General features: G+C 42.1%; 1 protein-coding gene across 1 annotated transcript in view; it reads left to right on the top strand.

Moving 5' to 3' along the window:
• The first annotated feature begins 6,699 nt into the window (after positions 1 to 6,699).
• SCN11A (sodium voltage-gated channel alpha subunit 11) overlaps positions 6,700 to 26,308 on the top strand; it is an 81,319-nt gene continuing 61,710 nt past the window's right edge. The window contains exons 1-7 of the mRNA XM_055557924.1: positions 6,700 to 6,966; positions 9,981 to 10,099; positions 11,067 to 11,168; positions 13,646 to 13,774; positions 15,385 to 15,488; positions 19,749 to 19,928; positions 20,718 to 20,781. Coding sequence (XP_055413899.1) covers positions 6,700 to 6,966; positions 9,981 to 10,099; positions 11,067 to 11,168; positions 13,646 to 13,774; positions 15,385 to 15,488; positions 19,749 to 19,928; positions 20,718 to 20,781 — 965 coding nt within the window. The remainder of the gene's footprint in view (positions 6,967 to 9,980; positions 10,100 to 11,066; positions 11,169 to 13,645; positions 13,775 to 15,384; positions 15,489 to 19,748; positions 19,929 to 20,717; positions 20,782 to 26,308) is intronic.

Raw genomic sequence — 26,308 nt, 5'->3', positions numbered from 1 at the left:
GGTTCTGGTTGTACAGCTGCAATCCTTTTGTGACTTCCTCTTACTGGTTAGGGAAAAGTGTGAGGGTCGAGCTCCTAGAGAAAACTAGCAAGAAACACTAGTTAAAGGAAGATGTAAGGTTAAAATCTCTGTCTCTTAAGAGAGGGGATTCAGCTTAATTCCAAATGAATATTTCTTTTCAGAAATCCCCCAAGGATAATATTTATCTCATTAGATTGCTCTGAGGATTAAATGAGATAATAATTTTGCTGGAACAAGGTAGACATCATTAAATGACATCTATCATTGTGAAAATGTTTGAAATGTCATGTTAATTGAAAAATTCACAGAGTGAAATGGCATATGTATCGTAATGAGCGCTATGTAAATATATCCACAAGAAGACTACAGAAAAGAAATCCCTCCCAAATGTTAAAACTTGCATGTGGTCAGTAGCTTTGGTTTGTGAGTGATCATTTCCTTGTTTTCTAAATTTTCTTTAATGGATGATTCTATCAGCCCAAGCCCTGGCAGGAAACAGATGGCACATTCAAACTGGGCATTTTGAGGATGTTTTATTGAAGAGACATTTTATAAAAGTTCAGGCAGAGTTACAGTAACAGAAACAAGTTAGAGTGCTGTTCTCAGGTGTGTTGAGAATGGGTGACATTATATTCCACATCTGAAGGGGAAGGGGAATGTGCTATAGAACCAGAAGTGAAGCTGTGTAGATAGAACCAGAAGGGAAGCTGACAGGAACTGTGCTGCATGCTGCCATCAGGGAGAGAGTTGGGAAAGAAATCCCTGACCCCATTCTCCACTGTTCTCTGGGTCTCTCGCTGGTTCCTCCCATTGGCCAAGCTCAACCAGAAGCCAGAGTTCAAGGGACCCCAGTGAGGGGGCTCCAGGTAGATCAGCTCATGGGCATTGAGTAGGGTGGGAAAGGATGGAGAGAGACCTGTAGAGCAAATTAAGATGGCCAGCACAGTAAGATTATGTAGCTGTTGTAATTATAGGTAAAATCATAAACAAGAAAGAAAAGCCTTTTGCTATCCTCAGTGCTTTCACACCATACTCTTCTGACTTCTAGCCTTCATAACCGTGCCTTCCTCCAGGCTCCCAAAGCCCCTGGTGCTTCCGCTAGTGCAGCCGCACTCGTTGTATGGCTTCATCCTTCGTGCTTGACTTGCTTGATTCCCCACACCATTGTAAGACCCTGGAGGCTTGTAAGACCCAGCACATGAGTGAACGAACGATTGGAATTCAGATCTAAATAACTCTGAAAAGCTATAGATTTGAATTAAGGTCTGGAGCTACTTAATAGAGAGTGGATTCCTGATGAATTTAGGGTCTCTGCTCACGGAAGTGAGGCCTCAGCCCTCCTTCCTAGGTGAGTGTTTGTTTTTTATTTGGTGGCAGTGGGCCCGTGAGCCTGTTGAGCCCAGACAGGCCCTCAGAGGCCCTGACAAATGGCTCCCCACCTCGCTGGCCAGTTTAGCCTATCACCTGATGGGGGTCTGGCAGAGCATTCTCACGGGCCTCCCAGTCGCCAGGATTGCCTTGTGTCAAATCATAATTCACATGGTCTCCTGGTTTAGGACTGTAAATTGAGATTAAGCTTGCTTCCTTTCTGACTCTAGATTTAGAGCCTGTCTTTATACCTGATACTTTGACTCTCTGTTTTGAATTAGAGAATGTTTTGAGCCCTTGAAGAATTTTTGCAATCTTTTTTCAATCCTATGAAAGTCACATACATGCATATAACTCAAATAGCTCCGAAGGAGGAAATGTTGGGAAGGATAGAACATGAAAAATGAAATGTTTCCACCTTAACCAATATATCTAGTCTACTTTTAACCATTTCAGTTTTTCAGTCTTCTGGTCATTGTCTCACTTAACTCTAAATAATTCTCTTATATGTCTGTTTCTTGATTTATCAAGTTTAAGTAAAAATTATTGAATTGTGACTGTGTGTAATGAAGGATGACTTCCTTGGTGGCTCAGATGGTGATGAAGGATTTAACTCCTTACAGTAATCCTTCTGTCTTTCTCATGATTTCTTCCAGTTTTTGTTCCCTGTATTTCTAATTTGGTTTTGCACTTAATTACCTGTGTAATTTTAAGGGATAAACTTGTACTGCTTGATGCGTTGACCTTCCATAGAATGTCGTATTTCTCTTAAGTGTTTAGGATGAAGAAGTTGGTGCCTCTGAACTTCCCTTCATCTTTTCTCTCCAACTTCAGCTTGTAACAGTATTTTATAATATTTATAACATTTTGAAGTCTATCCTGTAATTATAATTAATTTTTCTTTATGTATCAGATGATTGTTAAAAATAAAAACCTAATATATATCAACAGGCTCACGGGCCCACTGCCACCAAATAAAAAACCTTCATGATATAATGATTTTTGTAGCTATAAGTCTCTAAAACCAAGTACTATATTTGGACCCTTAAAGAAGGGGGTGGACTCTGATATCACTGACCTTCTGCTGCATGAAGGAGAATGTTCTAAGTGTCAGGTCACATGGACTCTCTTTTTTTCCCTATCCTTATAATCTGTTGGCTGCTCAGATCATTTAGTTGGCCTCATGTGCAAAACATGACTTTTTGAAGAACATTTTATTTTCATGAAATTTCTAATTATCTTAATTTTCTTACTTATTAATAAGCCAGTTTCTTAATCATATATTTTTGTTAGAAAGAATTTACTTATTTATTTATTTTTTTATAGAAATTTATTTATTTTAATTGGAGGTTAATTACTTTACAACATTGTATTGGTTTTGCCATATACATCAATATGAATCTGCCACAGGTATACACGTGTTCCCCATCCTGAACCCCTCTCCCTGTCCCCTCCCTGTACCATCCCTCTTGGACTTTATTCTTGAAGACTTTTTCTTATGGTGTTCTGATTTCTGATTCTTGCTGGATAAAGACCATTGAGGTGCAGATATCCTGGAATAGTTTTATTGCACTCTTGGGTTGGGTACAGTATATCTTGGAGCCCATGCATCCTCCATTTTTTGATTCTTTTTTTGCTGTTTGGGAGCATATACTCAATTTTTTTTTATAACGAATCATTTAATGTTACAAAAATTTGCCTCCCCACTTGAGTATTAATGAGGCTTAGGAAAAAATTGCACTTAGCTAATTTAATTCTTTGTGGGCTTCCCTGGTGGCACAGATGGTAAAGAATCTGCCCACAATGCAGGAGGCCCAAGTTTGATCCCTGGGTCAGGAAGATCCTCTGGAGAAGGAAATGGCAACCCACTCCAGTATTCTTGCCTGGGAAATCCCATGGACAGAGGAGCCTGGAGGGCTGCAGTCCACAGAGTTGGACACTGCTGAGCAACTAACATACACACAAATTAATTCTTCAACGAATTTTCCATGCAATGAAATTATTTTCTGTACAGAAATTTTCAGAATTAAATATTTTTGTATTTGAATATTTCCAAATTTTATCATTTATAATTTGTGCCATATTTATTTTACTAATTCATTACCTTAATTAATTTTGCATGTGCAGCCTCTGTTTCTACAGTCCAGTTTTCCTGAGTCTACTTCTGTTAAAGAGTATTTGATTCTTCCATTAATTTTTTTCAGTTAATAAGAAAATTTTACTGCATGTGGTTTTATTTTATCAGATTTGAGTTGATAATTTTTATAAACTCTTCTTTTTTCCTGGGTCAGTTTTTGTGGTTTTCAGTGTTAACTTTTTTTTCCTTCTTTAGACAGTTTATTTTAATTGTTGTTATTTAAAAGAAGAATGCCAAAATAATTGTGGCTTAAGATTTGAATCTAAAACTTGTGTTGAACAGCTCTTGAATACATGTCATTATATCCAGGTTATTATCCAAAGCTCATGAGAAATTATCCTCTATAGATGCAAATGCTAATTTATACCTATTTATTATTGTTAGTCAGAAAATTCTTCTGATTACATTTTCCCTAATGGTTTCATACTTCCCCCCTCCTCCCAGTGTTACCTTTAAGATGTAGTTCTTTAGTTATTACATCGTCTACAACAAATTTTGATGTGTGCAGTTTAAGGGGGTTATCAGTTTCATTTGTGTTGTTTATTTTTATAAAGTCTTTTTTACTCAAGAACCCAACCAAGATACCTCAGGGTCAGAACAGCAGGATCAGAGTATCCATTTTCTTTTTTAATAGTCTCATTATTATGTCAAGAGCCCTCCACTGTATTTCTTGCTGCAACTTAGCATAAAGTCTAGTTTTTGCCATCAAGGGTCTTTACCTGGCTCAACCATTTTATAGGATCAACTAACACTCATATGCTATTTACGGCAAAGGACTTTATGCTTGTCTTAAATGTCTTTTATGAGCTCTAGAGCCAAATTCAGTAGAGTATCATTATATGCTTACTTCATTTGTATAAATTCGACTATACACGTTTATGAGAGAGAATAGAGGGGAGAAATAGAAGGGAAGAGGCATGGAGGGAAGGGGAGAGAAGAGAGAGTAATTTAAATAGTGTAGCCTGTTCCATCATCTGGGCACATCTATTACAAGCTTGACCCTGAATGAGTGGAGGACAGAATCCTCTGAATCTATGGTCCCAGGCTTGGTTTCTGTTGACATACAGCTCACACCTTGTGAATATTACATTACCCTTAGTGTGTTTAAAGACATTTTTTTGTTGCCTTTATTATGACTCTTAAACACAATCCAGCTACTTTCTTCACTGAAGAAAGAGTGTCTGGTTCTGGCACTGGAAGAAAACTGGCAGTACTGAATTTGTTGACAAATGAATTGAGATGCCTCTTCAATATGGTACCTCCCTAAGGGATTTTCAAGGGAAATTTTGACCATGATTTTAGGGTTTTTTTTAATTATTATTTTAAATGTGCTGTTTTCAGAGCCTAATGTGTATAAGCTGTGATTTTCTTGTACTGAAGTGCTTCTTGATTCTCTCTGCTTGCAGGTCCTGTCGATAGCTTCAACTCCATGTGTTTTAAACTGAATCTGTTCACCCATAGCCTTCTCCTTCCCTAGTGCTCTCTATGTAGTGAGTGGCACTGTTGACCCACTTGCGCAATCCAGGAGCCTTGGCTCCTTCCTGTCCCTCAAATCCACCTGTTTCTTAAATGACTCTCAAATCCATCTACTCCATTAGGTCATCCTCAGTGGTTATGACCCGTTGAAACAATTTCTAAGCTCACTTCTCCTCTTCTAGCCTTCTCAACTCCTTCATCCCCTTATCCCAAATCTATCCATTCTCACCAGTAAGAGGGATATTAAAAAATGATAGTGTTTCTCCTCTGTAATAGTAATAACTCAAATGTTAGCAACTCCCCCCTACCCTCAGGGTGAGGTTCATGATCTTTACTAAGTATTATAGGCCCCCACATGCTCTTTGATGCTGACTGACCATCATGCTCCACAAAAATCTCCATTCTGAGCAAACAAGACCTGTTGACGGATAATGTGCTTTTTCAACCAAGTGTCTTTGTTTATGCTCTTTCCTCTCCCTGCAACACTCTGATGTCCCTTATTTTCTTCTCTGAGACTTACATCTCCTTCAGGTCTCAACTAAGACATTAAAGCTTTGGTAACCCATCGCTGATTCAGCAAAGCTGCTTAGATACTCATCCTCTATTCCTTTCCTAGAGTAGCATTTGTCTTACTCTGTTATAATTTCATGTCTTTTATCTGTCTTCTCCACTACAGCAGGGCAGCATAACTGTAGTGCCTAGAGGAGCAATGGAGGTTTTTTCCACCATTAATACCTAGGACTGTGCCTGGAACAGGCACTGAACACATGGTTGTTGAATGAAGACACCAGTCCTATGTCAGACTCACCATTGTAATTCCCTGGAGAGGTGTGAGAATTAGTCCTAGATTGTCATTCAGTAAATTAGAAAGGAAGAGGATGCTTGATATGGAGAATAAATGCATTCAACTTAAACAGTATTTTTTTTTTTCTGAGTCTAGTTTTAAGCCTGAAGCTGTGGAGAAAGTCCTTGTAGAAAGTGCAATCAGGGATAAGGGCTGGCAGAGCTATTATCCCATGATAGAGTGACCCTATTGGCTTTGGCAAACCCTTTTTGCTTCCTTGGAGTCTTGCTTCTGCCTGGTCTGGATCTCAGAAATAAGGGAGCTGGCATAGGATCATAGATGATAGTATAAATGTTCATGCCCATGTTTATGGCTCTTTTGTTTCCATCCCATCACATTTCAAGAACTTTTCTGACGAAAGGTGAAGAAAGACTCATGAACTCATAGTTTTGATTTTTACAACCCCCAGTTATGGCCCATTTGATTCCCTATTCCTTCCTCTCCTGTTCACATTGTGAGCACTTGTCTACCATTAGTAGGTCCTATTTCAGTAGTTCAGCTGATTTAGTTTTATTGTCTTGCTTGGTGCTCAGTTTTACAGACTGAGCTTCTTCTTCTGCTCATTGATCTTGAACTAAGCTTCCCACCTGTTCCCAGGTCCTTCAGGAATGATGTTCTGCTTTGGTCTCACGTGTGCCCCAAATTCTTGGTATATCCACAATTACGGTCAACTTTTCTGATTTTCCACACAGCTAATGAGCTCCCAGGTCCCCCCATCTCAGTCTCAACTCTGTAGACTCCATAGTTCTATCCATGGAAAGTAGAATCTCAGGGCAGAAATTAGAGTATAATCTCTACCTCCCAGATTTCTCTGAGAATCTATTTACTGCTTGTCTCTGTCCCGAGGGTGAAGATGGATGACAGGTGCTACCCAGTGATCTTTCCAGATGGGAGGAATTTCCGCCCCTTCACTACTGACTCTTTGGCTGCAATCAAGAAGCGGATCGCCATCCAAAAGGAGAAAAAGAAGTCCAAAGATTGGAAAGCAGCAGAACCCGAGCCTCGACCTCAACTCGACCTAAAGGTCTCCAGGAAGTTGCCCAAGCTTTATGGTGACATTCCCTGTGACCTGATAGCAAAGCCCCTAGAAGACTTGGACCCATTCTACAGCAATCATAAGGTACCTCTGTGAGGAGACGGGAGTGTTCTAACCACAAAGTATAACTGGCACTGCAAGGATCTCCTTGGGCTATAAAGAGGCCAGACTCCACTTCTCCTTTGCTATCACCCTGTCTTTGATTTCCAATCCTAAGAATGGCTTTCAGTACTGATTTTCTCTCTATAATAATGGATATTTTGGAGAAGATAAGGACTAGGAGCAGTAGAAGGGTAAAATGGTGTCAGGAAAGAACTGGACCAGCAGTCAGAAAGGTTGAATACAGACCATTTCAAGTGCTTGAATTTATAAGTTTGGGTAAATAATTTCACTAATTGTCACTTTTATAATCAGTAAAATGAGAACAATGCCTGCTTTCCCTTCATTACAGCATAGACATGCGATGGAGGCACTTTATAAACTGTAAAACATTATGCTGATATGAAGGATTAATACCACTGTCCATGAATGTCTGTTTCAGCAACTAAAGTTTACCTTGAGAAACTCTTAACCAGTAGGCTTTTTAGGTTATTAATATGAAGGTCAAAGCCCCAGACCAACACTTGACACATAACAGGAGCTCAATAAATAAAGTTTAAGAATATTGTAATCAGGTGGGCACATGCAGATTATATGTAAACTCCATGCCAATACATGATAGTCTTGCTGTTTTATCTACTTAGATGTAGGGAAATTCTAATAAAAGTTTCTCAAAGAGGTTCCTGAATGAGGAAGTGTGAGCTCAGGCTCTTCTGATGGCTGGTCAAAAACCCAGGGCAGTGAGGAAAGTCCTCTATAAGCCATCCCCTTCCAGGAAAGACTCAGAAGACTTTGCCATCATCATTTCACTGCGTGGTCCAGCAGAGAATGGAAAACCTATTTTGCCAGACTGAAGACAGGGAGGAAGGAAGCTGAGGAGTTTGGGGCAAGTCCTGGAAATTATGGCATGCTGAGGGCATTCTTTGTGGGCACCCATGAGAAACTGACTTCTCCAAAGGAAGACTGCCTGGTTTGTATGTCCTTGAACTGAACAGACTTGGGATTACCAGGCCAAATGAGGACTGTGTAATGGAGGAAAGTGTGGTATGAGTGGGAAGAACAAGAAAGGAGAAAGGAGATGAAAGAACAAAAACACTTCAATATCTCTCCCTCTCCTAATGCTCCAGGATTCCAGGGGCTTCTTAGAGGCAGAGTCATTGGAAATAAGTTAACTCCAGGAGACCTCCTTCTGCCTCAAGTCTGGGTAGGGAACCCAGGAGGTAGGCAGCGGCTTGGTGTGTTATGGACAATCCTGGGAGGACAGACTCTGTTCCAGCTGGGGTGGGTGTTCTAGGACCATCTCTTCTAAATCTGGGTCCTCCCTTTAAATCAGGAGACATGATACTTGTTCGGAGCTCTTACACCCACAGCCTCACATGCCAGTGCTCTCAGCACTCCTGTGAGCCATGGGTGGTGTCATTAGCACTTCACCTTACAGATGGGGAAACAAAGCTTTGATGGGGAAGTGGCTTACACCAGGTCAAGCAGCCCGTTAGTGGTGGAGCTGGGACTCAAACCCAAGGGTTCTTTCTGTAGTCACAGGTCACTTCTTATCTTTCAAAGCTTCCATTTTTGAAAGAGAAAAGGGTGGAGATGTGTCAGCAAGCAGACAGGAAATACCTATATTTTAAATCATTAAAACCTTGGGAAGTGTAGTTAAATACACCATTAGTTGAAATATTTAAAGCAGTCAGAGGAGGCATTAATAAAATATCTAGGTCAAAGGGCACAGAAATAGAGCCATAGCATGCCACCTATTAATCTGGGTGACCCACCTCAGGGAGAGGTTTACTCTCTGCCCTAAAATCATCTTTCTGTCCAGAGGAAGTACACGGAATCTCTAAAGTGAGTCTTAGACTCCTGGGCTCATAGCTTTCAAGGAATCCTGTAGCCCATTTCATTTTGTTATGGAGGAAAAAGAAAGCATCCTAGTCCTGGTTGGTTACCTAGTTACCTGGTTACCTAGTCCCCAGGTAAAATCCTAGCATTTTACCTGCTGCCAGATGGCCAGCAGACAAGTTCCACAACTCGGTGAAGGAAGCTGATGCTTGGCAGTGGCTGAAGTTCTGGTCCCTCAACCAAGGTGGCAGCTAACCTGCTGTTTCTGTGCCTGGATGACAAGACCTGTCTTCCCTGTCTGAGAACATGCTGAATTACATGTCAAGGAGTACTTTCTGCAAGTCTGAAAAGAGCAGTGACATGGAAGACAGGAATGACCCTAGTTCTATGAAGGCTTTTATAACTAACAGCCTTGGGAACCCATATAACTGTTGACTGTTATATGGAAAGGGGATGGTTTGAAGGTTGTGTTAGAAGCCTGTAAGTCATTGGTTTTGTCCAGAGGCAGCTTCATGCCCAGAGCCCAGGAAGAGATGCAAAGAGGTGTTTTTCAGCAGGGCCCATTTGGGCACTTTGGGTGAGAAGCGCACCATTTGGTGGGTCTTTCCTGGATTTGGCATCCCTGGTTATACCCATGACAAGGCCGCAGAGACTCCAGTGAATGTTCAGTTCTACTTCTGTCTCTTCAAGTTCTCTTCTAATTCTCATCTCCATAAATAGTACAATACAAAGGGTTTTATTTGACCTAGTTATTACTCTTTATCTCTTTTTTTTTTGTTTGCAGGGCCCATGCACTTCATTTCTGTGGCCTCCAGAATATGTCACTGGGTGAAAAGTCCATAGCTCAACAGTTATTTTAGGCGTGAGGACTGACTTTCAACATATCAGAGTCTTGGGGCCCTGAGAGAGACCTAAGCCACGTGGGTGGGGGGGATCTATTGGCTTCCAAAGTGGCAGTGTAAGCTGCTCAGAAAGTGCCTCTGGCTTCAGAAGGTAACTCTCTAATCAGAAGCTGCTGTCATAATATGACAAGCCATACCTCAACCTATGGTTCCACTGAATTTTCTCTAAGATGAACTCATGATAAATATTGTTTTGTCACTGCATGTAATTCCTGTTGTGTGGTTTTTTGCCTTTGTTTTTTTTTTTTTTTTTGGCAGACATTTATGGTGTTGAACAAAAAGAGAACAATCTACCGCTTCAGCGCCAAACGTGCCTTGTTCATTTTGGGGCCTTTCAATTCAATCAGAAGTTTGGCCATTAGAATCTCAGTCCATTCATATCCTTTTGTTGCTTCTTTTACTAAGTCCAGGTCATGGGAAGTGTGCACAAGCTCGAGGGGTTCATGTGTCTGTTGAGTGGAAACAACCCATTCTTTCAACAAATCCTGGCTGAGTGGCCCCATTGCATGGCAGGCAGGGCTGTGCTGGGGCTGGCCCCTGTCTGGGACCCTGAGACCTTGGAGGAGACGAGAGGCTCAACTGGGCTTTGGAGGCATCAAGAATGGCCTCCTGAAGAAAGGAACATCTAAGCTGAGACCCAAGTAAAGGTTGTAAACTGGCAACCTGTGCACTGAGTTTAGCTGATAAGTGAGTTGTGGTAGAACTACAGTGTTTAAAGCTTTTTTGGAAACACTTTCTAGTGTTAAAAGTACAGATTTACAGGGGATGAGAAGAAACCTGGCAGTTTCAGATGGGAGGCGGGGGAGATGTGAAAAAGACAGGCGTGGGTTGGTAGACATAATGAAGTACTCAGGAAAACGGGAAGGAATATCTATTTAAGTTGGGTTCCCTAGAAGCAGAGCCTGAGATGGGATTCTTAATTAAGTGATTTAGTGGAGGAGTGCCGTCTGGAAAAGGAAAAAGGGAAACATCATGGAGCAAAAGGAGGAGCCAAACAAGGACAGGGCCTTAGCTGAGTCTACATCAGGCATCAGCCTGAGCCCACAGGGATCTTCAGAGCATGGGTTGTATCACAGAGCTGCCCCACCTGAAAGCCAGAGGGCGAGTTTTTGCAAGTCTGTGGGTCAGACGTGTGGCAAGGGCATGTAGCCTTGCAGGGTGAGAGGCTGCCATTCGAGGACAGTTCTTCAAGAAAGGGGGTGGCTGTGGGTTGTTCCAGTCAACACTCACAAAAGACAGATGCTTCTGCAGAAAAGGGGTCCTGCAGGGACCCCTGCAGCCTCTACTACATAACCAGTGACATGGGCCACCCTGCGGTGCACCTGCCTTAACAGCCCTGCTCACATTGTTCAGCATGTTCATCATCTGTACTGTCATCATCAACTGCGTGTTCATGGCCTTAGCTCATCAGAAGAGCAGCATTGACGTGAAAACTGACCATGCTGAGTAAGTATTTTTCCTGCACACGTTTATCCTATGTTTTTAAGCAAATAGACCTTAAAGAATCATGATTATATCAGAGTTTGGCTATGGAGAGAAGAAAAAGTCACCCATAATCCCAGATCCCCAACACCAATGCTGGCAGAGTCAGTTTCATTTTGAAACTTTCTCAGAATAGTCTTAGAAATGGGTTTACTAGCTGGACATCCATGACCCTGACTGGATACCCTAACTATGGTTGAATTGACAGTGACACACCCAAGTGGGCCTGATTTGCCTGGAGGGTTGAAGTCTCCCTGTCATGGAGAACTCGAACGCTGCTTCCTGCTGGGCATGGTTCTACTCCACAGCAGATGTCATTTTGGTCTGCATGTCCCACCATTGGCCAGGCTTCTGCTAGAAAAGAGAGAATGGTAGGGTGAGAGGTGGAAGGCCAGATGGCTAGACAGAAATTGCAGTCAGAGGTGGCTGTCTCATTTGTTTGAGCTCTGGATGAAAACTTGCAGAATCCTGCTGCTGCTGCTGCTGTAAGTCGCTTCAGTTGTGTCCGACTCACAGCAGCCCACCAGGCTCCCCCGTCCCTGGGATTCTCCAGGCAAGAACACTGGAGTGTGTTGCCATTTCCTTCTCCAATGCATGAAAGTGAAAAGTGAAAGTGAAATCGCTCAGTCGTGTCTGACTCTAGCAACCCCATGGACTGCAGCCCACCAGGCTCCTCCATCCATGGGATTTTCCAGGCAAGAGTACTGGAGTGGGGTGCCATTGCCTTCTCCATGCAGAATCCTACACATCTGCAATTACAGCCTTTTTTTAAAAAAGACCCATAAATTTTATAAATTATACCTGAGTTTAAAAGATGGCATCTCAGGGCACACAGTAATTACGCTTCTGTGTTTATTTGTCACCTGAAAGGTGAGCAGTTTAGGAAAAAGCTGAAGCAGGAAGTAGCTCTTTCCCAAGGCAGCCTCATGACCATTTCTGCTCTTGTAATTAGCTGCTTTAGGATTTTTCAAGTTCCTAAGACCTTAGTTCCTTAGCTTTGAAGGCTAACAATGACTGGATATTCTACCAGAAAAGGTCCACTTCTTTTAATCTGAACCAGCAGATTGTTCAAATGAATTGTTTCTGTCCCAGATGTGGGACCAGTATGTGTATGGTGTGTGTGTGCACACCAACCAAGCACTTTTTGTTGAAATTATAACAAGAGAAATAGGATACTATCTTTTGGAGAAGGAGGAAGGAGAAGAAGGGAAATAAATTAGAAGATAGAACATGATGAAGGACTAAAGGAATAAAATGGAAATAGTTTTTTTTTTAATTTGTGATAAAATACATATTACCACAAATTTGCCATTTTAATCACTTTTAGGTGTTCAGATCTGTGGTATTAAGTACATTCACACATTTGTGCAACGATTACCACTCTCCGTCTCCACAACTATTTTTCATCTTGCAAAACTGAAACTGTACTCATTACATAATAACTCCTCATTCTGCCTTCCCCTCCAGGTTTCCCCTGGAAACCACCGTTATACTTCATGTCTCTATGTATTTGATTACTCTAGGTGCTTCATATAAAGGAATCATTTAACCTTTGTCTTTTTAAACTAGCTCATCTCCCTTAGTCTATGACCTCAGGGTTCATCCATATTGCTGCATGTGACAGGATTTCTTTCCAAGACTCAGTAATATTTTATAGTATGTATGTACCACATTTTATTAATTTGTTCATCTGTCAGTGAACATTTGGGTTGCTTCTACCTCTCGGCTATTGTGAATACTGCTGCTATTAACATGGTTGTGCAAGTATCTCTTCAAGACTCTGCTTTCAGTTATTTTGTATATATACCTAGAATGATTTGCATTTTTCTGATGATTGGTGGTACTGAACATCTTTTCATAGGCTAGTTGGCAACTGGTATATAATCTTTGAAGAAATGTTCATTCAAGTCATTTGGCCATTTTAAAGCTGGATTATTTAATTTTTTTGTTATTGACTTTGTAGGAGTTCTTTATGTAGTCCAAATACTAACCTCTCATCAGATATATGATTTGCAAATATTACCTTCTAGGACTCTTATAGTTTCAGGTCTTACATTTAGCTTTAATCCATTTTGAGTTTGTTTTTGTACATGATGTAAAGGTCCAACTTCATTCTTTTAAATGTGGATATCTAGCAGTCCCAATACCATTTGTTGAAAAGACTGTCCATGTTGGCTGAAACTTTTCTCAAGAAAATGGCTATGAAGCTAGTGATTTAAAAACAGCTTTGCAACTTTATTCATGGACCTGTTTATCAGAAATCCCAAATATCAGAACTTGCTTGAGGACTTTGCCTTTCTGAACTCTGATTTGCTAAGACCGTAATGTTAAATGTCACATTAAAATGGAATCAAACCTCATGAAGGTCAGATCAGATAGAGGGGCTCTCTGTGTTTCACATCACTTATCATATTTCTTCTTCTGGATGATTTGCTTTGTAGGTATGTCTTCCTTGGGATTTATTTATTTGAAGCATTAGTTAAAATATTGGCAAGAGGTTTTATTCTGGATGAGTTTTCTTTCCTGCGAGATCCGTGGAACTGGCTGGACTCCATTGTCATTGCAACAGCGTAAGAATGTTATTTTTGCTGAAGAGACTAGGGGTGGGAAAGAAGCCCTTTGGCTTCCATCTGGGTTCTGTGTGGATCCACATGAGTGGCTGAGTACAGCCAAGTAAAGCCTAGAACTCTTGAGTGCAGTGTTGGCACTGAACTGCACCATGTAGCCAACTGGCCAGAGGACTTCACACACACAAATCCACTTCATCCTTTCTGTTTTTTTTTTTTTTTTTTCCTCCCCCAACCAGGGACTGAATCTGGGCCATGGCAGTGAGAGCGCTGAGTCCTAACCACTGGACTGCCAGGGAATCCCCCACAAATCCATTTCTGGTCCAACACTCATGGTCTTACTTTTTCAGCCATTTACTCACCAAACACTGACCTGTTACGGGGCCAGGCTCTGTGGACCCAGGGTTGTGATAATGAAAAAAACATCATTCATGATTCTCACTCTGTTTGCAGTTCAGAGGGGATGTGAAGCATTTGTGTGTGTGCTTAGTCGCTCAGTCGTGTCCGACTCTTTGAGACCCCATGGACTGTATGTAGCCCTCCAGGCTCCTCTGTCCATGGGATTCTCCAGGCAAGAATACTGGAGTGGGTAGCCTTTCCCTTCTTTGGGTGATCTTCCTGACCCAGGGATGAAACCCAGGTCTCCTGCCTTGCAGGCGGATTCTTTATCATCTGAGCCACTAGGGAAGCCCAGTGAAGCATGACCATTAAAACCGGCTACAGTTAGTGCTAGCATGGGATGCTGTGCATCGTTCTGGCTGTCAGAAGATGGAGCAGGAGCACAGGGTCTAGAACATCTTTGTCTACTGAAAGCTCAAGGAGTTTCTGTCATGTTTCCTTCTAGAAGTGTTATTATTTTGGCTCTTGTGTTTACGTTTATGGTCCATTTTGAGTTAGTTGTTGTATATAGCATGAGTGAGAGTTGAAGTTCTTTCTGAAGGAGAGGACATCAATCTGGCATCTGAATGATGAGCAAAATAAAAAGCAAGAGAAACGATGGCCCATTGCCAGCACAGTAATAATAAACCCAACCTTATTTAATTAGTGCCAGCCATTGTCTTAAGCACTTTGCATATATTTTTGTTTGATATTCACAAAAGCCCTTTGAGGTAAGTACTAGTAATTTCAGAGTTTTACATTTCAAGGTCAATAGTCAGATGTTACTGAGAGGTGGTATAGTGCAATGCCGAAGAGTATGGGCTCTGGAGCCAGGCTGCCTAGGTTCCTTCTGGACTTGGCCACATGGTTGAGAGACCTTAGGGAAGTGTACTGGGGCCTGGAACTTGGTAGCAAATCAATAAATGTTTAAGTTGATTTCTGTTATCCATGAATGTAGCTACAGCTGCCATGACTATTTCAAGGAATCCCCAACCATGTCCAAATATAAAGATCAGCTGAGAATAGTCTCCTGTGCAATCTATGGTCCTTGGGTCCACAGCAATAGAGAGTGACATTGCCAGGTCCTGAGATGATAGTGGGGCTGGAAGGGGAGGCTGCAGATTTCATGCTGCTGAACAGAACCCAGGCTGTAACTACTTGTGACTTTTGTGGAGATGTGTAGGAGAGATACATGACTGAGCAAGCCTGGACTTTCCTTGTGCTTTGCCTTATAGATTTGTATCATATTCTCCATATATCAATGACAGCAGCTTCAGTCTGTCATCCCTGCGTACCTTCCGAGTATTCAGAGCTTTGAAAGCAATTTCAGTAATTTCAGGTAAGTCACTCTAACTTTCAACATTGACTCTTAGCAGAAGAGAATAGTTCAAATTTCTAAATATGTCATGTAAACCAAAAACTAACAAACAATGCTCTTTATTCATTTATTTCATCATTCAACAAATATGTACTGAGCCCCTGATATGCACTGTGCTACCTGCCTGGGATATATTGGTGAGCAAACAGACAAAGGTCCCTGCCTTCAAGGAGTTTACATTCTAGGTGGGGGATTGGGAAATGGACTGAAGTGATAACTATATTAAATAAATAGATTATATGGCATGCTTTTTCATGGAAAAATGAAATGGAAAAATAGGTAACATGATGGCTCTTGGAAGCCATGGGGTTCAAGGAAGCAGGTTGCAGCTGTCAGTGGGGTGGTTAGTATAGGTGTCAATTGGAAAGGTGAGATGTGAGCAGATTTGAAATTGGTGAGGAAGTTTCATAAGCAGACATATGGGGAAGAGTATCCAGAGCCTAGGAAGCAGCCAGTCCACAGACCAGGGAATATGAAAGATGTGGATGGGGCTGGAGCAGACAGAGTGAGGGTCTAGGTGGGGGAGGAAGGACCACAGAGGTGAAGGGGAAGCACCTAAGTCCCAGGAAGTCTTGGGCTTTCCTCTGAGAGAAATGGGAGCCATGCAAGGGCTTTGCGCAGAGGAGTCCCATGACCTGACTCAGGCTGTAGAAGGATTACTCTGGCTGTTGTGTGGGGAACAGAACTCGGGGGAGCAAAGGAAGAAGCAGGAGGACCAAGCAGGTGGCCTGTTGGTTACCATGGATGCATGCTGCTCAGATCTCCTGCTGCAGGGAGCGCAGTTGATGAATGGTCCCAGCTGCCCCCTCTCTGGATTCACCACTGCATTCATGTTCATGCCAAGATCAGGCGTTCCCTGCATCTGGGGAGCGCTAGTGCAGGCCCACGCCTAAAGGGTATAGGACTTCTCTATGGGGGACTTTGACTCAGGGGCTTCTCAGTAACCAGGGTGAGACTATCTCCCATATGCACTGCAGTCTGAAGCCCTTCCTATCTATCCTGCTTCCTTCCTATCTATCCTGCTTCCTTCCTGCTCTCCTTTTCCAGATGTCAGCTCTGGGTCACAGTCTGAGGCTCTCTCTGCCCTCCATTCCCTCCCTTCAGACTATTTCTCATAGGCATTTCCCCCAAAATCTCCAGTAATCTGGTCTCAGAGTGTCTACTTCTCAGAGGGCCCAAACTGACACATGGGGCCACTGCCGTAATCCAAGCAAGAAGCAGTGGTGCCCTCATGGAGTAGAAGATCAGGCAGTAGAAGAGGAGTAGGTGAATGGTGGTCAGATTCTGTATAAATTTAAAGGTAGAAACAATGGGACTTTCTGACAGGTTGATCGTATACATGATGTGAGCAAAAGAGGAGTCAAGGATGAGTCAAGGTTTTTGTCTGAGTGACTAGAAAGATGGAATCATCTCTGAATGAGAAAAGGAAGACTGTGAGAGAAGCAGGCCTCAGGGGTCAGATTGGGGGTTAGCTTCAGACACATTCTGTTTGAGATGGCTGTGAGACATCCAAGTCAGAGTATCAAGTAGGCAATTAGAAATACAAGCTGATGTTCAAGGCTGCAGGTATCATTTCGGAGATTAGAAGACTATAGATGATATTTAGAGCCATGGAATCTGATAAGGTTATGAAGAAAATGAGCATAGATGGAAAGTAGAAGAGGACGCAGGACTGAGACCCACAAGGCCCTGAGACCCTAAAGGGGAGGGGAGAGAGGAAAAGCCGGCAAAGGAGATGAGTAGGAGCCACCAGTAAAGTAGGAAGGAGAGAAAAAGTGGTCTCCTGGAACCCAGATCAGCTCTGTGATCAGGGTAAAGCCCAGGATGGGTTGTAACTATGAATTCCAGTTTATCAAAAATGAGGTGATTGTGGCACAGTCTTCTCTTCTCCTTTTCCTGTCCTCTACAAAAAAAGTATTAAAAGTTATTCTCTCTCTGGACTCCTTCCCTCCTCCTTCTTCCCTTCTTCTTCTAGTCTCTTTTATCAGAACTCCAGGCAATTTGAATCTTTTTTCATACAGAGGTAGTAGACTATTTTTGGAAACTCCAGAAAAACAACTGCATGGTGATGAAGAAACTGACAGAGGATATTTTATGTAGAACTTGTCTCTCTTTCCTTTTCTCTTCCTCTTTTGCAAGGTGGACCTTGGTTTCCCAGGTGGATTTGGGGGTTTCTGCCTGAGCTGAGCCCCTCATATTTCATGTGGATAAAATATAAATACACGTTCAGGCAGTCACTTAGCAAATTTGTGTTCCCCTCTTCATCTCTGAGCAGGTAAACACACTCTCCATTTTGACTCATGAACTACGTGAGATCCCTGGATACTTTTTGTTTTTTAATTTAAATTATTTTAATTGGAAGATAATTACTTTACAATATTGTGATGGTTTTTGCCATACATGAACAAGAATTGGCCATAGGTATACATGTATCCCTCCATCCTGGACCCTCTCCCACACCCCTCCCCACTCCATCTCTCCAGTTTGTTCCAGAGCACTGGCTTTGGGTGCCCCGTGTCATGCACTGAACTCGCACTGGTCATCTAGTTTACATATGGTGCGTGCATGCTCAGTCATTTCTGACTCTTTGTGACCCCCTGGGCCATAGCCTGCTGTGCTTCTCTGTCCATGGGATTTTCCAGGCAGGAATACTGGAGTGGATTTCCATTCCCTTCTCCGGGAATCTTCCTGATCCAGGGATTGAACCCGTGTTCTCTGGTGTCTCCTGCACTGGCAGGCAGATTCTTTGCCACTGAGCCATGATGGTAACTTTACATATGATAATGTATATGTTTCAATGCTATTCTCTCAAATCATCCCACCCTTACCTTCTTCCACTGAGTCCAGTGCTTTTTGTGGAACGAAGAGTATAAGATACAATCTTTTATGGGGCTATGTAAAAATAATTCTGGAATCACAACTACCTTTCATCCAAATCATCTTGCTTTGGGGAAGACACAAGCAAGCCTCTTGTTATAGATAAAAAATCAAGCATAGATGAGGTTAGAGTATTTTCATGTTTGGTGCCCCTGACCATGCAGGGAAAGCACGATCTTGGCATGAACATGAATGCAGTGGTGAAGTCAGTGAATGTCCCAGCTTGGTCCAAAGTCTCCTCCTCATGTAGCATCACCCTTGGTGGGAAGGTCGTTGCGGCGGGCTTGGCCTCCCATCAGATGCTGTTTTGTGTTCTCAAGTCTACCATTCCTGGTTTATGCTGATCAGCTGAAACTTTGTCACTCAGTGACATCCCACACATTATAGATGCCATCTGCCAATTTCTTTCTCCAGAGAGCAGAACCCATTGAGAGCAGAGCCTGTGAATCAGTATTGTACCGGGACTGACTTGTTCTCGTTACCCAGCAGACTGTTTCCAACTGTGTGTCCAGGGCTGTCACGGTGGTAGCTTGAAAGCAGCTGCAGGAGAGGGGTGCATGGAGGGAGGAGAAGGGTCTACACTCCAGAATTTAGCAAACCAGGACCTTTGTAAGTGCTGCAGAGGAGGACTCTCCCTGTGTCCTCCCCTCTCTGCAGAAAGCTGATTTTTATACATTTATTGACACACTGCATGACTGTGTCCTTTTTATTTTGTAACTCTGGCAGCCAAACACTGTATCATGGACCTTGAAGGTGCTTGGTAAATATTTCTTGAATGAATTTTTAAAAAGCCCTGATTATAAGTAGTAATCTGAGTTTTTTTCCCTCAGACATCTTCATTATTGGGGTCCAGACAGAGCTCCCTCTTCCAGCTTTCTTTGCAACCGCCCCGACCCGCCAATTTAGCCATATCTCAGGGCACCTTGTGTATGTTACTGTAGGTAGTAGCTACCAAATGTTAAATACAGCTTCTTCACTTTGGCATCAATGTTGCCTGTGACCCCCAGTCAGGGAAGTGACTGCACAACTCTCACCAAGCTATAGCTTATGTCTCTGTGGCAAGTTTCTGCTCAGAGTTTTCTCACTTGCCCTTCAGAGCAACCCTGTGGCATCTATAGGGCGGGATAAAGAGGCCAAGTCCTAGACCAGTGGATGGCTCTGATGGCAAATAGCTTTTAAGGTACAGAGTCGGAACTAGAACTTTCAGCTTCATAATCCCAGGTCAGGTCAGTTTCCAATACCAGCCCACAATCAAACAACTTTGAAAGCCTTACTGTTCCTTGCCTGTGTCTTAAGTGCATGTGTGAGTAGGGGTCTTCTCCCCACGCCTGTTTTCTTCCTCAGGTTTGAAGGTCATTGTTGGGGCCTTGCTGCACTCTGTGAAGAAGCTTGTCGATGTGATGATCCTGGCTCTCTTTTGCCTCAGCATCTTCGCCCTGGTAGGTCAGCAGCTCTTCATGGGAAATCTGAGGTACAAATGTGTCAGTAATTCCTGTAAAGATCACTATCAAGATTACTATCAAGGTAAACACCCCACCCTTCACTTCTTGGTTTATGCATGGTCACTTTTTATTTATCCCCACTTGTACCATCTATCGGTCTGTGTTATGAGTGTCTTGGGAGCATTGGATGACTTGTTCCTCTAGGATTCTCATGTGGGCAGTTGAATTTCTTAGAGAACTGCCCCCTTCTCTGGATTTTCATGGAGAAGGAAAAGCCTGAAGTTGCACATCTATAACAGTGGTGTCAGCTTTCATATCTGCCCACTTCCTTGTTACATTTTACAGATGCCTTCAGAGTGCCTGGCTTTGGTCAAAGGGGACCAGCAACTTCCCACAGTGCCTCCCTCTACCCAAGTGTTTTCTTCAGTTATGTTGCTCCTTTTATGTTGCACCCTCTCCACTCTGAGGTCAACCCTGTATCAATTTCATGTGTCCTGAATTTCATGTGGCCATACTTTCTCCATGTCTGTCTTGGTTTTTGAGCTTCTCATGGGCTGACCCTGTGTCCAGCTTCTCCCAAGGGTGGTCTCTGGTTCAGTTCTATGTACTGAGAAGCAAAGTGGTTATCGTGTCACTGCTTCCTCCTCTTATTTCTCCTTCCTTCTCCTTCTCCCTCTTCTTTTCTTGCATCATCCTGAGGGCTTAGGCTCTGGTTTCTCTCTGGATCATTTCATTGGGATCACTTTGATCACCTTGATCATTTTGGAAGTTTCTAGACCATCTTTTTCTAGCATAATTTGGCATATTTGCTATTCTCTTTCCTTTCAGTGTTATTTTTTTCAACCTGACTTTATAATTCTTTCCCCCTCAGACTATTGCTTTAAAAAGGAAGAGTCCACTGAATTCAAAATGTGTGGCATGTGGATGGGCAACAGGTAAGATGTTTATATTCTTCATCCTATCTATTTGAAGTGGTGTGGCAAACAGTCTTCATCTAATGACTTACACAGACAGTGGTGATGGTTCTCAAACACCACTGATTATTTCAAGTGTCTAAACAAATTTTGACATGCATTACTAAATTAAAAATTATTTCCCAGTGTCTAGAACTGTCCTCTCCCCCAAATTATGTGGAATTTGTATCTGGTAAGAAACCTGCTGAAAACATAGTGATATTTCAACTTTATGGAGTGGATATTCAAGACCATCAAAGGTCAGAAAGGATATTGTGACTGAAAGCCCCATTTAGACCTATTTCCTGATCAATGACATGGCCCTGACGCAAGACATCTCAGCATACATCTTCTATTTGTTGATCTGTGACCACCACTGCCCTTGATTGCCCACACTGTTGTATGTGTGTTCATACACATTCACCTCAGCAGCTAGTAGCCCTCTGGGGATATCCTTCCTTATTCTAGTAGTCCTCTCTGAGTTGAGAGATTCTGTGAAGCTTTATTGAGTGTCTTTCTTTCTGATGATGTTGTTTTCTTTTGGTTTCCTTGGATCTTCACTGCTGTGCATGGGCTTTCTCTAGTTGTGGTTTGCAGGGCTATTGTCTAATTGTGGTGTGTGGGCTTCTCAATGCAGTGGCTTGTCTTGTCGCAGAGCGCAGGCTCTAGGTGCTCAGGCTCAGTAGTTGCGGTGTGCAGCTCTAGGGTGCATGGCCTTCAGTGGTTGGAGCACAGGGATCTCACTGGTTGCGCTCCCGGGCTCTAGAGAGTGGGCTCAGTAGTTGTGGCGCATGGGCTTTAGTTGCCCCTCAGCATGTGGGATCTTTCCAGACCAGAGATTGAACCCATGTTCCCTGCATCGGCAGGCTACTCTTATCTCCTTACCACCAGGGAAGTCTGAGTGTATTTCAAATTAAGATAATATGCTAGGCACTCTGATGAAATAGACTACATTCATTTATCAATAACAAATATGTATCGAGGGCCAACAGCGTGCCAAACTCTGTCTTAGGTCCTAGGAATCCAAGTACATATAAAGGAGTGCTGCCCTCTTGAAACTGACATCTTTCAGGGAAGAGAGATGTACAGTAAATTCTTGAAAGTGTGATGAGTGTAAATACAGAGAGAAATAACACAGATGTAACCCTGTCTGTAAAATTAGGGAAGTCTTGTAGTGGTCACAGGTTCTGATTAGGTCAGACTTATTAGACATATTAGACTATAATCTAATACAAGGTTTATTGAGTTCTCTAGAATGATCTTCAAGAGGACGTATATGCCTACAGTTCATTTTTAGTATATAAAATGCAACAGATTTCTGAATCTTGATTCCTAAAATTTTACTGAATTCATTTATTAGTTCTAAACAGTTTCTTGATGGAGACTTTAATTTTCTATCTGTAGTATCATATCATTTGCAAATAGTGACAGTTTTACTTCTTCCCTTCCAATCTGAATATTTATTTATTTGGCTGCGCCAGATCTTGGTTGTGTCACACAGGATCTTCCATCTTTTAAAAAAATATATTATTTATTTTTAATTGAAGTATAATTACTTTCTAGTGTTGTGTTGGTTTCTGCCATACATAAGCATGAATCAGCCATAGCTATACACATATTTCCTTTCTCCTGAACCTCCCTCCCACCTCCCACCCCATCCCATACCTCTAGGTTATCACAGAGCACCAGGTTGAGCTCCAGGTGTCATACAGGAAATTCCTGCTAGCTATCTGTTTTACATATGGTAATTATATGTTTCAACGCTACTCTCTCAATTATTGACCCCCTCTCCTTCCCCCGCTGTGTCCACTAGTATGTTCTCTATGTCTGTGTCTCTATTCCTGCCCTACAAATAGATTCATCGGTATCATTTTTGTAGATTTTCTAGATCATATAGATGCATTATATGTGATACTTGCATTTCTCTTTCTGACTTACTTCACTCTCTATAAAAAGCTCTAGTTTCATCCATCTCATTAGAACTGATTCAAATTCACTCCTTTTATGGCTGAGTAATATTCCATTGTATATATGTACCACAACTTCTTTATCTGTTCATCTGTCAATAGACATCTAGATTGCTTTCATGTCCTGGCTATGTAAATAGTGCTGCAGTGAACACTGGGGTACATGTGTTTTTTAGAATGGTTTTCTCAGGGTATATACCCAGTAGTAGGCTAGCTGGGTCATATGGTACTTTTATTCCTAGTTTCTTAAGAAATCTCCATACTGTTCTCCATAGTGGCTGTTACCAATTTACATTCCTACCAACAGTGCAAGAGGGTTCTCTTTTCTTCACATCCTCTCCAGCATCGTTTGTAGATTTTTTGATGATGGCCATTTTGACTGTATGAGGTAATACTGCACTGTAGTTTTGATTTGCATTTCTCTCATAGTAAGTGATGCTGAGCATTTTTCATGTGTTTATTAGCCATCTGTATGTCTTCTTTGGAGAAATGTCTGTTTAGATCTTTTGCCCATTTTTGATTGGGTTGTTTGTTTTTCTGATACTGAGCTTCCTGAGCTGCTTGTATATTTTGGAGATTGATCCTTTGTCAGTTGCTTCATTTGCAATTATTTTCTCCCATTCTGAGGGTTGTCTTCATCTTGGGCTTCCCTGGTAGCTCAGATGGTAAAGGCCACAGGAGACCAGGGTTTGATCCTTGGTCTGGACAATCCCCTGGAGAAGGAAATGGCTACCCACGCCAATATTGTTGCCTAGAGAATTCCATGGACAGAGGATCCTGGTGGGCTACAGTCCATGGGGTTGCAGAGTCAGACACGATTGAGCGACTAATGTTATGGTTTCCTTTGCTGTGCAAAAGCTTTTATGTTTAATTAGGGGTCTTCCATCTTTCTTGTGGCATGTGAATTCTTGATTGTGGCACATGGGATCTACTTCCCTGACCAGGGACTAAACCTGTGCCCCGTGCATTGGGAATGTAGAGTCTTAGCCACTGGACCACCAGGGAAGTCCCTTTTCTTCCAATTTGGATGCCTTTCATTTCTTTTTTTGGCTGATTGCTACGGCTAGGACTTCCGATATCAATTTGGCCAATTGCTATGGGTAGGACTTCCAATATCAAGTTAAATAGAAGTGGTTAGAGTGGGCATCCACCTTATTCCTGAGATTAAGCAAACATGTGTATGTCCTTGTGAGCAGAGTCTCAGTTTGTTATAGCCCTCCTGTAAATCCCACTAGATTTCAAACCAGCTAAGGGAACTTTTTGTCCTAGTGTTAGACCCTAGGGCTGGCCTGCCCAGGATGTGATTGGAAACCTTTACCTGCCAGGAAGGATCTCTGAGCCTCTGATATCCCTTTCTTCTGTGTCCCTTCCTATGGGTGTGAGTCCCAACCTAATTGCTTCCCCTCCCTTCCTACCTGACTCTGTGTGGATCTTTCTTTAGACTCTTATATCCAGTTTACTGCTAGTGTCCAGTTTGTTTCATTGAGAATTGCTCCACATGTAGACCTATTTTTTTTAATAAATTTATTTATTTTATTGGAGGCTAATTACTTTACAATATTGTATGTCGACATTCTAGGAATCAGAGAACTAAAATGGACTGGAATGGGTGAATTTAACTCAGATGACCATTATATCTACTACTGTGGGCAGGAATCCCTCAGAAGAAATGGAGTAGCCATCATGGTCAACAAAAGAGTCCAAAATGCAGTACTTGGATACAATCTCAAAAACAACAGAATGATCTCTGTTCATTTCCAAGGCAAACCATTCAATATCACAGAAATCCAAGTCTATGCCCCAACCAGTAATGCTGAAGAAGCTGAAGTTGAACGGTTCTATTAAGACCTACAAGACCTTTTAGAACTAACACCCCAAAAGATGTCCTTTTCATTATAGGGGACTGGAATGCAAAAGTAGGAAGTCAAGAGACACCTGGAGTAACAGGCAAATTTGGCCTTGGAATATGGAATGAAGTAGGGCAAAGACTAATAGAGTTTTGCCAAGAAAATGCACTGGTCATAGCAAACACCCTCTTCCAACAACACAAGACTCTATACATGGACATCACCAGATGGTCAACACCGAAATCAGATTGATTATATTCTTTGCAGCCAAAGATGGAGAAGCTCTATACAGGCAACAAAAACAAGACCAGGAGCTGACTGTGGCTCAGATCATGAACTCCTTATTGCCAAATTCCAACTGAAATTGAAAAAAGTAGGGAAAACCACTAGACCATTCAGGTATGATCTAAATCAAATCCCTTATGATTATACAGTGGAAGTGAGAAATAGATTTAAGGGCTTAGATCTGATAGATAGAGTGCCTGATGAACTATGGACTGAGGTTCGTGACATTGTACAGGAGATAGGGATCAAGACCATCCCCATGGAAAAGAAATGCAAAAAAGCAAAATGGCTGTCTGGGGAGGCCTTACAAATAGCTGTGAAAAGAAGAGAAGTGAAAAGCAAAGGAGAAAAGGAAAGATATAAGCATCTGAATGCAGAGTTCCAAAGAATAGCAAGAAGAGATAAGAAAGCCTTCCTCAGTGATCAATGCAAAGAAATAGAGGAAAAAAAATAGAATGGGAAAGACTAGAGATCTCTTCAAGAAAATTAGAGATACCAAGGGGATATTTCATGCAAAGATGGGCTTGATAAAGGACAGAAATCGTATGGACCTAACAGAAGCAGAAGAGATTAAGAAGAGGTGGCAAGAATACACAGGAGAACTGTACAAAAAAGATCTTCTCGACCCAGATAATCACGATGGTGTGATCACTGATCTAGAGCCAGACATCCTGGAATGTGAAGTAAGGTGGGCCTTAGAAAGCATCACTACAAACAAAGCTAGTGGAGGTGATGGAATTCCAGTTGGGCTATTCCAAATCCTGAAAGATGATGCTGTGAAAGTGCTGCACTCAATATGCCAGCAAATTTGGAAAGCTCAGCAGTGGCCACAGGACTGGAAAAGGTCAGTTTTCATTCCAATCCCAAAGAAAGGCAATGCCAAAGAATACTCAAACTACCGCACAATTGCACTCATCTCACACGCTAGTAAAGTAATGCTCAAAATTCTCCAAGCCAGGCTTCAGCAATACATGAACCGTGAACTTCCTGATGTTCAAGCTGGTTTTAGAAAAGGCAGAGGAACCAGAGATCAAATTGCCAACATCTGCTGGATCATGGAAAAAGCAAGAGAGTTCCAGAAAAACATCTATTTCTGCTTTATTGACTATGCCAAAGCCTTTGACTGTGTGGATCACAATAAACTGTGGAAAATTCTTCAAGAGATGGGAATACCAGACCACCTGATCTGCCTCTTGAGAAATTTGTATGCAGGTCAGGAAGCAACAGTTAGAACTGGACATGGAACAACAGACTGGTTCCAAATAGGAAAAGGAGTTCATCAAGGCTGTATATTGTCACCCTGTTTATTTAACTTATATGCAGAGTACATCATGAGAAACGCTGGACTGGAAGAAACACAAGCTGGAATCAAGATTACCGGGAGAAATATCAATAACCTCAGATATGCAG

This window comes from Bubalus kerabau, chromosome 20 (genome assembly GCF_029407905.1).
Source record: "Bubalus kerabau isolate K-KA32 ecotype Philippines breed swamp buffalo chromosome 20, PCC_UOA_SB_1v2, whole genome shotgun sequence".
NCBI lineage: Eukaryota > Metazoa > Chordata > Mammalia > Artiodactyla > Bovidae > Bubalus > Bubalus kerabau.
Note: the sequence above shows the minus strand (reverse complement) of the source record. Positions and strands in the feature narration are given on the sequence as shown.